The following is an 11,914-nucleotide window of genomic DNA, read 5'->3' on the forward strand; positions in this document are numbered from 1 at the left end:
ATGTGGGAAAATACCTGAACAAAGCTGAATACCATACATATAAATACCCATGAAAACAATATATATATATATATATATATATATATATATATATATATATATATATATATATATATATATATATATATAGAGAGAGAGAGAGAGAGAGAGAATATGTACATGTATATGTATTTGCATCCTTATGTATGTATTGATATATATGTTCGGGTCTTTTCCCATGTAAGATTGAGAGTATCTTGGCAACAAAGTCCCACTCGCCATCTTCAGGCTGGTGCTTTCGGCTTTGCTCGCACAAGCACGAAGCCAAAAGCTTTATATATATAAATGACCATCAGAGCATTTGTATTTCATATATTATTATTAACACGCTCTGATGCCAAGAAGTTCCACTTTTCCTCCCCACCTGAAAGAAAATCTGTTCCAAATGCAAAACACAAGCAGAGAAGAGTAGTTTCAATTTCAGTTTTTGTTTCACAGCAGCAACCAGCTTTAGTACAGAACAGGTGAGCTAAGCCACGCCCAGGCTCCTTGCTGTCTCCTTCTTGCTCACACAGCAAATACTGTTTCAGTTTCCATGTTTCAGTTTCCAAATAGCCCTCAATTCTCTCACATACTGACAGGATACTAGCCATATGAATACAGATGGATGGTGGTAGGCCGAGGCACAATTTTTTCCCCTTACTTTCCTCCTCAAAAACTAAGCCCGATCACATAGTTTTGTAGTGAAGCACAGGTATAGCGCATACACACGCACGCACACACACACACACACACACATACCTATGTCTATCATCTATCTATATCTATCTATCATGTAAATATATTTCCCCCTATATAGTTGTAAATATAGATTTATAAAATTCAAGCTGTAAAGTATATTTTGTACAAAATAGAAGCATATTAGTGAGGAGAAAGGAGGAAAGGTGGAGAATATCTTACAGAACAAAATATGAATTATGGAGTTTTTGCTCTGTTTTGTTCCAAAGTCAGATGTTTTAGACAACGAAACTAAATTACTTACTTACTATAAATTCAGTCTCAGATGTTGGCTAAATTTAATTAAAAAAAATGAACTGAACGTAATCCTATCTGCTCAGATCAAATTCTAAATTCATAGCATGATGAGAACTGTGTGACACATGCATGTTATAGAGAATAACAGAGTTAGAAAGGATCTTGGAGATCTTCTAGTCCAACCCCTGCTCAAGCAAGAAACCCTATACCAGTCAAACGGCTGTCCAGTCTCTTCCTAAAAATCTCCAGTGTTGGAGCATTCACAACTTCCAGAGGCAAGTCATTCCACTGATGAATTGTTCTGTCAGGCAATTTCTCCTTAGTTCTAGGTTGACTCTTTTCTTGATTAGCTTCTATCCCCGTGATGGTAAACGTGAAGTCATTTGTGCGGGCATGCGAGCCCCAGCCAAACTTACCTGCACTGCGCATGCACATGCCTCACAGCTGATTTTTGGCCTGTTTGAGGCCTTTTGGGGCCTCCCTGAGGCTCAAGGGAAGCTTCTGCAGCCTCAGGAGGCCGAAAAATGGGCTTTCCGGAAATGCAGGAAGTGCCCATTTTCACTGTTTTCACCCTCCCGGGAGTTCGAGAAAAGCCTCTGCAACCTTTGGAGGAATAGAATAGAATATTCTTTACTGGCTAAATGTGATTGGACACACAAGGAATTTGTCTCCTATGCATAAGCTTTCAGTGTACATACAAACAACAAAATGATATAATCATAAGAGATCTTTAAGTACATTTCAACCTGATGATTCTCTGAATTCACAGAAATTGTATAAAAGACCCTAGCTTGGATTATTTCCTTCACACTAAAGATTCTCTGCTGATGAAAAGCTTGAATCAGTTTGGATATTGATTTCTGAGTCCATTGATTTGTCCCTAATAAAATCCTACCTACGTCCCATTTACAGTTCTTCAGTACATAAACCCTGAATGTTATGATTAAGAACAAGAGAAGAAGCAAAATGGGGGCACCCTTTTTTTTTTATAAGGACTATTTAGAAATATTTATTTATGGTCTCACAAATGTACCATTGTTAGGCCTTTTCTGTCCATTCTCTCAATATTCTCTTCAGAAAAGGACAGGCTCAGCTTTTTTCCATTTAAAATCCTATTGTAAAATCAAGGAATTTTGTTTTTGTTATTTCAAAAAAATAATATTTGTTTAATCTCTACTTATAAGAACAAAAAAGGCTTGGAGGCTTCCAGTTTGAGCTTTTTCAGCGACAGACTGAAACCTCATCTCTGCGAGGCTTCGAACCGTGCTCACTGCTGGAGCACCCCGAGCTGGCTGGTTTTGGGGCTAAGCCACCCCGTAGAGGTGGTGAAGAAGGGGGAGACTGCCTGCAGGGTTGAGGAGAGCCGCATCTCTCCTCGTCAGCTGGCCATTACTCCCTTTCCCAAATTCGGTTGTAGCGGTGGTCAGAAATGGCCATCACAAAGAAGAACTCGACCAGAAAAGAATGTGCAGGAGGAAGATAAGAAGAGAAAGTTTTGGTTGACCGGGTCAAACAGCAAAAGCAACAAATAAGGTACCCTGGAATTTAAATTTAATAACATTGTTCCCAAAGAAGATTTTGAAGCTGCAAAGGAGAGAGAGAAGGGAAAGGATTAGGGTTTTTTTTCCCTTCCCTTCCTTATACTGACAGCTAAGAGACTTAAGCAAGAAATTGAAAAAAATCCACTTTGACATTAATAGGCATCTAAGCTGAAAATAAAAGTCAAAGGGATAATAAAGATTTCTGGATATTTAAAAGTTTTTAAAAGTAGGAAAGGAGAAAAAAAAAAGAATAAAAGGGCAGGATCTGGAAAAATGGAGGAGGCTGCCTGGAACTAAGGAATGGAACTGTAACTAAAAGGAACTTACAGTGAAATTTCAACAAGATTCCTCAAAGATACATCTCAATTGAAACTTGGTAACAAAATAATAGAACCCCAGGAAGAGAAAGTGGAAAAAAGAAGCAGAAAGAAACAGCCTTGGATTATTTGGATTACTTGGTGATTTTTGGTTTTTGTATCTGAATCACTAAAATTAACCGGGTGGTTGTTTAAAAGTCTTTAACATGGTATCACTCTTAGAAGAACTGAAAATGGAACTTAAAAAATGGAAAGAAGATGCACAAAAAGGGAGAGGTTCTTTTGGCTTCGTATTTCAATTCTTAGAAATGGAGATCTGGAACTATGAGAAACAACAAGAAACACTTGCAGAAGAAGAAGATTGGGACAAAGAAGAAGCCATCTTTAATGATCAAATAATTTTAAGTGGCGGGGGGAAAGAAAAGGGGGGAAAGAGTGAAAGGTTTAAGACTAGAAAAAACAACCAAAAAGAAGAAGAAGAATTTGAAAGATAAGTATAATATTAGAAAGCAACAGAAGAGGGGATTACAGATGAGAGAGTTAGAAGTAGAGAGACGAGGGGGTAAAAGGGGGAGGGAGAAGAAGAGGGGAAGAAAGCAAGGAAAAGAAGTTGTAAAAGACAGAAACAAGAAATGGAGAAACAGGAAAAAGATATAAGGATTGTAACCATAAGCTTGTTTAGAGATAATGGGTGAAAATTTAATTGCAAAAGGGATTCTGCAAAGGTACATAAGATAGCATTGTTATATTATAAACAGAAATAATTTTAGAAAATATGATTAAAATGATGGATAAAATATTTACTGTAATGTAGTTGAATGTTTGTAATAAATATGAATGAATGTAATAAATAAATGAATTAAAATGATTGGGAGAATTAAATGGGAACATTTTTAATTATTAGTAATGATTTATAAAAATATAAGTGAGAAATATGGGGAAAAAAGAATTAACTATGGAAAGTTTATAAGTGTTCCCAAGGAAGTATGATATTTAATTGAAAAATGTTAAAGATGTTAAGATTTTAATGAATATTAATGATAGAATTGAATTGGAATGGAATATGTGCTTTATTTACACATATATAATTTTTTCTTTTTAAAAATATAGTGTGTATTTTAAGAATGTACCAAGCAGAATTCGATTGGAAGTTATGTATTATATTGAATGCTGTAATCTTAAAGGTATACATTGAAGCTTAAATAAGAGTTTGAATGGATAAAATTAAAAGATATAAAGGTGTCATACTCCAATTGGTAACTACAGGGAAAAATTTGTTTAATAAGAAAAGATAATATGAAATTGAAACAGGACAGACAAAAGTATAAATATAATGATTTGATTGAGATGAGATAATTAAAATAAAGTTGAGAAAATTAAAAGAGGAGAAAAACTATGTAGAAAATATAAAACAGTAATAAGATATGGAATAGAATATAAAAATGAGCATGAAATTGAGTTTGGTGTCTGTATGAAGAAGTGATAACCTGGGACCATGCTATTTTCAAAAAAGATGTTTTATTTATATTTTGTTTTTGTGAAAACCCAAATAAAACTTTCAACAACAACAACAACAAAAAGGATTGTGGAAGTTATCCAGATAGTTAACAAAGAGGGATGAAACAACCCCTGGTGTTATTGTTTGTTCTTTTTCAATGAGCACAAGATGGCAACTGAGGGTCATTTTAATCTGTATTAATAATACAGAATGGAAAGACTTGCTAAGAAGACAGTAACTGAGAACTTTGTGTGTGGAGGTCATAATATTATATTTCTCTATCAAGGAAAGGGGAAGAATGAAGGAAGAAAAAAAGCATTCTCTGATCTGCAGGAAATTTGAAGGATTTATGGATAGGGAAGTGTCATCATTACAGCGGGCTGACCAGAAGTCTTACTCAGCAGGTTCTGACCAGTTCTGGAGAACCAATAGCAGAAATTGTGAATAGTTTGGAGAACCGGCCAATACCACCTCTGACTGGCCCCGCCCACATCTATTCTCTGTCTCCTAAGGTCCAGCTGATTGGCTGAGTCTTCTTTTGTTGCCCTGCACAGGAGAACAGAGCTGGAAAGCAGGTTAGTGGGGTGGGGAGGGAATGGAGATTTTGCAGTAACCTTCCCTGCCACGCCCACCAAGCCACAGCCACAGCCACAGAACCGGTAGCTTAAAAAAATTTAATCCCACCACTGGGGCTGCCCCAAGCCTCCAGAACAGTTAGAACCACAACCACACAATCCAGCACAACTAAGGGTACCACACTGGGTAAGGCCAAATTAATGTATTGGCTGGATTCAACAATCTCAAAATTATTCTGTACAAATAGAGTTTCTTTGGATATGTTGAGCAAGATAGTATGTGTGTGTGAGAGAGAGTGCTACCCCAAGGATTCATGAGGGGTTTTTATTGAGTTTTTATTGAGCTTTTATTTGATTGTTGGAGGTGGAATTGTTATTGTTTTGTGAGCTGTCCAGGCTGTGGTTACAACAGGGACAGCTATATAATTCATTTAAAAATGAATAAGATAAAAATAATCTTTTGCAGCCTTGTAAATAAGCCAACAGACATTCTAAAGCCTCCCGAGAGTCTCGTAATCCAGATCCTGTGTTAGATAGGGCAGAGAAATCTTTTCTTGAGACCAGGATCTAATCTTTACAATTTAACTTTAAAACTGAGCAGGTTACCTGGGCTGGGCCTAATAAGAATAGTTTAGTCTCCACTCTGACCTGGTACAAAATGGAACTTAACATATTGCAAGGAAGTTTGATCTAATGGTTAAGGCACCAGACTAGACGCCAGGAGATTGCGAGTTCTAGTTCCTTCTTAGGCGCGAAAGCCAGCTAGGTGACTTTGGCCTAGTCACTCTCTTTCAGCTCAACTCAACTCACCTCACGGAGGGATTGTTGTGGGGAAAATAGGAGGAGGCAGGAAGGTAGGTTCTCCACCTTAAATTATTTATAAAAATAAAAGTAGGAAATAAATGAATGAACAAACAAACAAACAAAACCATCAATTCCCACAGCAATAGACTTCGGAGCAATACCAACAGGAAGTTGGTAGAAACAAATGGTCCCTTCACTGTTTCATTTTCGTTTATGTCCCCTGAAATGGGCAGAGCCATCCACCTCAACCTCACAAAAAAACCCAGAAAGGGGTCAGAATACTCTGCATCATCTTTATTGATCTTATGAGATCCATGTTGCCTATGGTTACTGTTAGGAATATAAGTCACCTAACAGATATTTGGGTTAGAAATATATAAACCAGGATAAACATTTTAGTACTATATCTTTAAAGGAATGCAAGAGCATGCAATTGGGTGTGGTTTCTCAAACAGCCATAAGATGGAGCCAGAAACCTGGGTTGTTTAGTTTTAGTCTGAGTCTCAGAAAACTCAGTTTCTGAGTCTCTGTTTCCTTCTGTTGGAAAATATTGCCGTTCCTTCATTTGATTGATATTACTGGATTTAATGTAAGTCGGATACTGAACTGTTTTTGACACTGGAATTTGATATTTGGATTATCCCTGGATTGAAAAACGGACTGATTTGTCTGTGAATGACTTTTGGACTGCTTATTTTGGACTTTGCTTAAACCTTTCTGGAAGTAAAAACCTACATTTACTGTACAGTGTAACTGTGTGCTCTGTGTGTATTATTCCAACAATACTCTCTATATGTCTCCCTGTATGCGCTCATTCTCCTAACGGGAAATTACCTCAACAGTTACCAAGTGAGTTATTAACTGAAAAGCACCATTGGCATAGCTTGGCATAGGTTACAATGTTTGGAAGGTTAAGGAAATAGCATTTGTAGGGCCTTTTACTCAAGAGCAGTAGTGAGACCTGCAAAGCATGGAGTAGATTACAGATGAGACCTGCAAAGTATGGAGTAGTAGATATATAAACAATCCTGTAAAATTATGCAGACATTAGATGATAGATAGATAAGAGCCTTGGTGGTGCAGTGGTTAGAGTGCAGTACTGCAAACCACTTCTGCTGGCAGCCAGCAGTCTACAATTTGGCAGATCAAATCCCACCAGGCTCAAGGTTGACTCAGTCTTTCATCTTTCTGAGTTGGGTAAAATGAGGACCCAGATTGTTGGGGGCAAAAGGCTGACTCTGTAAAGCCGCTTAGAGAGGGCTGTAAAGCACTATGAAGCAGTATATAAGTCGAAGTGCTATTGCTATTGCTAGATGATAGATAGATAGATAGATAGATAGATAGATAGATAGATAGATAGATAGATAAGAGAGAGAGAGAGAGAGAATCGAAAAACATAGCAATGCAGAATTCATATTCCCCATTCCAAAGTTTGGTGGAAGAGGCTAGTCTTCACCTGTTTTTAAAACAAGAACGGAGAAAAAATGGTAAAGGTTTCCCCTGTCCAGTCATGTCCAACTCTAGGGGGCATTGCTCATCTCAGTTTCATAGCCAAAGGAGCCAGCGTTGTCCAAAGACGCTTCCATGGTCATGTGGCCAGTATGACTCTATATGCCAAGGTACATGGAAGGCTGTTACCTTGCCACCAAAGTGGCATTTTTTAATCTGCTCATTTTTGCATGTTTTCAAACTGCTAGGTGGGTAGGAGGAGGCTGGGGCAGGAATGGGAGATCATCCCATCACCTGGGGACCCATGGCCTAAATTATCTTCAGAGTCACCTGAAGGGTTTTTCAGTAGAATACTGACATAAAACCAGGAAAGCTTGAGATGAATGTTCTTTACTGAGAACTTTGAACCCACCCCATGTTTTAAATCAAGAGAAACAAAAAGTATACATGCCAGATTTTTTTTTCAAATTGAAGGGTGCATAAAGTCTTGAAATGTGTCCTTTACATCTGAAAAAGTTTTTCATTTTGGATATCCAAAGCAGAGGTGGTATTCAGAAGGTTCTGACCAGTTCTGGAAAACTGGTAGCAGAAATTTTGAGTAATTTGGAGAACCAGCAAATACCACTCTGACTGGCCCCGCCCCCATCTATTCTCTGCCTCCCAAGTCCCAGCTGATTGGCTGGGGCTTCTTTTGTTGCCCTGCACAGGAGAACGGAGCTGGAAAGCAGGTTAGTGGGGTGGGGAGGGAATGGGGATTTTGCAGTAACCTTTCCCTGCCATGCCCACCAAGCCACGCAATGCCCACCAAGCCACATCCACAGAACTGGTAGTAAAAAAAATTGAATCCCAATATTGATCCAAAGTTTTGACTTTGTTCCTCTTCTTTTTTCTTTTTCAGGCAATGTGTTTGTGGTTAGCTTGGCCTTGGCGGACTTAGTGGTGGCCTTGTACCCTTATCCTTTAGTCCTCGTTGCCCTTTTTCACAACGGCTGGTCCTTGGGAGAAGCACACTGCAAAGCAAGTGGCTTTGTGATGGGATTAAGCGTGATAGGTTCCATCTTCAACATCACCGCCATTGCCATCAACAGGTACTGCTACATTTGCCACAGTTTTGTATACAATAAAGTGTACAGTTGGCCGAACACGGTGTTTTATGTCTGCCTTGTCTGGGTTCTCACTGTGGTTGCGACTGTGCCAAACTTTTTCGTCGGCTCTCTCAAGTACGATCAAAGGATCTATTCGTGCACCTTCACCCAAACAACCAGCTCCTGTTACACCATTGCCGTTGTCGTCATCCACTTCATTCTTCCGATCACCATTGTGACCTTCTGCTACTTGAGGATTTGGATTCTGGTGATACGGGTCAGGAGGAAAGTCAAATCAGAATTGAAGCTGAAGATCAAACCAAGTGACTTCCGAAACTTTCTCACCATGTTTGTTGTCTTTGTGATCTTTGCCTTTTGCTGGGCTCCGTTGAACTTAATAGGTCTGGCTGTGGCCATTAATCCTTCAGAAGTAGCACCTAAAATTCCTGAGTGGTTGTTTGTTGTGAGTTACTTCATGGCCTACTTCAACAGTTGCCTTAATGCAATAATCTATGGGTTGCTAAACCAAAATTTTCGGAAGGAATACAAACGAATTCTAATGTCCCTGTGGATTCCCACACTGTTTCATCAGAACTCTTCCAAAGAGGGAGACAGAAATACGGAAGAGCAAACTTTCTCCTGCTTTAAATAATAATGACCAAATTCATACCAGTACGTTGTAAATAGAAGAATGTGAATTATAAATGTGTCCCATCGCATGGAATTGAACTGAGTTGTTTGTACATTTGTATGCCTAAATCTTATTCTGCCATTTCATCGTGATCATATGGAATTGAGTTCCTGACAAAAAAGATTCTGTTTACATTTTTATTGACTAGGAACAATTTTTAAAACAGCTTTGGGATTTGGAAAGTAAACTCAAATTTTTTGTTTGTTTGCTTGCTTTAAGTTCAAAACCCTATGTGGGATTTTGATTATATGGACAGAAACAATCGTGATCTTCGTTGAGTTTGTCCAAAATATGACTCTCAAAAACCAGAATGTGTCTCTTAGGAAAGAGGAATGAATGTAGTTTAATGACATTATTTTCTTCTTCTTCTTTAATGATGGTTGTGGTGTTTATTTAAACCTCCTTCAGGTGAATGCTGGTTCAGTCTTATATTGTATTAAAAGAGTAAAATGGGAATAGCAATGTCTATTCCTCAGAGTTGACTTAATTATTGTTTATTATTTATTCATTAAATGTATGTTCCACCCATCTCATTGTCAAATGACTCTGGGTGGCTTACCCAGACATCATAAAAGATGAGCTACAAACATTAAACCATGAAGTTTTAAATAAGCAGAAATACAATAAAACCAGAATACCCTGGGGGGTGGGGGTGGAGTTGGGATCTTCCTCCTTGACCACTAACCACCTCCAACATGGAATGCCCCCATCAGTGTTACGGAAGGCCAAAAAGGTGGAAGATGGCTCTCAACTCAAGGAGCTTGACATTCCAGAAGGCTGGAGCCAATTAAATTAATGAAATTGTCAGCTCATGATAGCTTCATTGTTGTTTTGAATATTGTCAGAATTATAATCCATGTGGTGGGTCTCCAGCCATGAAGAAAGATTCCATTGAAATCAAGTTCAGAGAGACCTTTTCACACCTCTTCTTCTCAAAACCTGGTTCGTTGTTGTTGTTCTATTGCTAAGTCATGTCCAACTTCTTGAAACCCCAGGGACCATAGCATGCCTGTCCTCCATTGTCTCCCTGAGTTTGCCCAAACCTATGGCCATTGCATCAATGCCAATCAATCTAGCCATCTCATCCTCTGCCACCCCCTTCTCCTTTGGCCTTCCATCTTTCCCAACACCAGGGTCCTTTCCAGTGAGTCCCCACTTCTCATTTGGTGGTCAGAGTATTTAAGCTTAGGCTCCGGCATCTGTCCTTCCAAAGGACAGTCAGGGTTGGTTTCCTTTAGGAAAATCTGGTTACTCCATACATAATCACCCATAAATGAGTTGAGCAGTGGGCTTCGCTGGTGTCCTATAAAATCTCAGCTCTCTCACAAATCAGTCAAGGGATTTCCTCTCTATCCCAACAAGTCCCATTCCAGAATTATTATAATCTTGCTGTGATGGGAACGCTAAAGAAATGATAAGCACCACTCTTGAAAATACTTGCTGAGTTTCTACAGAAACATTATTCCCCTTCCTAATGGATGTGCTTAAATGTTCCCATGATTATCTTAAGTTATCTTAAGCCAGTAATCATGGCAAACAAAGGGAAGACTTAAAAATAAAATACATATTGTATTTAAAATACAGGTAATCCTAGACTTACAAAAGTTCATTTAGTGACCATTGTTGTGCCCGCCCCCACCAGCTAGCAGAGCTGACAGCAGTGTCGGACAGTGAGGAGGTTGGGAGGAACATGGGCCAGTCCTGGAGGCTGAGGAAGGAAGGCTCAGACAAGGGTTCTGCGTTAGAGGCAGAGATGGGGCCAGGGCAGTCTGGCAGTTGTCAGCTTCGAAATTGGACAGCAGTGAGGCAGAGCCGGTTCCCAGCCTGCGCATGTACACAGCTGCCAAAAGAAATAGGGATTAAAAGAGGAGCAAAAGGGAAGAGGGTTTTTTTTTTCTTAAGGAAACCATTCATTCATTGCAGCAGTGTGAAGATCTGTCTGTGCATCTCGGAGATTCTGTGCCGAGTCCTTCCTTGTCAGCACTGCGTTTGAAAATATTTACTTAGCAGCTCTCCAAGCTAGATAAGGTCTGTGCTCCTAATTATACCCTTGAAAGACTGTTTGCCAGGCCTTTGGCTGAAAGTGAATGCAAGAAATTCACCTTCATTTAATAAAAGAGGTTTTGCCGGGACAAAGAGTCTGCTTAGTGCTTTTGGGAGGAAGCCTAGGTCAGAACAATCATTTGAAATTACAACAGCACTGAAAAATGGACTTTTGCACACATGTGACCGTTGCAGCCTCCTCATAATCATGTGATTTATATTCAGACCCTTGACAACTGACTCACATTTATGATGGTTGCAAGGTCCCGCAGTCATGTGATCACCTGTTGCGACCTTCTGACAAGCAAAGTTAAAGGGGAAACCAGATTTACTTAACAACCGTGTTACTAATTTAACAACTGCAGCAAATCAGTTAATGAACATGGCAAGAAAAGTCGTAAAACAGGATAAGTAAATTTTGGGCTCAATTGTGCTTGTACATCAAGGACTTACCTGTAGATAGTATATTTTTATACATGATTAAGGGATTACAGGGCTGTAAAAAGGAGTTTTAGTGTATTTTATATACGAGAATGTGTTTTTTCGCATCAGGAGGCTCAGTGCCTTCCAGCTGTTCGAATCAAATGTAATGTCTGTGCTCATTAAAAGGATATAAAAGAACTGAAAGATTAAAATGTCATAAATGAAATGTGTCCTTGTTTTTACAACAAAATCAGAGTGTGTTTTTGCTCAGGTTAGGTAATGAATATCCACTGTATTAAGCATGTTCCTTTTTATCCAGCTCAGCCGTAACACCCAGATGTAGGGACATGCTAAATCTTAATGTATTGGGTGCATATTTACCTCACTTTCTTCTTTAATGGATGAGAAGAAGTTTGTATCTCCTTGCTCCAACCAAGAATTAGGATGAAAATAGTCTTTTTCCCATATTGTTCA

General features: G+C 38.8%; 1 protein-coding gene across 1 annotated transcript in view; it reads left to right on the plus strand.

The window, feature by feature from the left end:
- The window catches only part of MTNR1B (melatonin receptor 1B), a 32,200-nt gene extending 23,065 nt beyond the window's left edge, over positions 1-9,135 (plus strand). The window contains 2 exon segments of the mRNA XM_026706868.2: positions 8,097-8,893; positions 8,895-9,135. Coding sequence (XP_026562653.2) covers positions 8,097-8,893; positions 8,895-8,966 — 869 coding nt within the window. The 3' untranslated portion in view covers positions 8,967-9,135.
- The last annotated feature ends 2,779 nt before the right edge of the window (positions 9,136-11,914 follow it).

This window comes from Pseudonaja textilis, chromosome 7 (assembly GCF_049901715.1).
Source record: "Pseudonaja textilis isolate UNSWEBS1 chromosome 7, rPseTex1.2, whole genome shotgun sequence".
Classification (NCBI taxonomy): domain Eukaryota; kingdom Metazoa; phylum Chordata; class Lepidosauria; order Squamata; family Elapidae; genus Pseudonaja; species Pseudonaja textilis.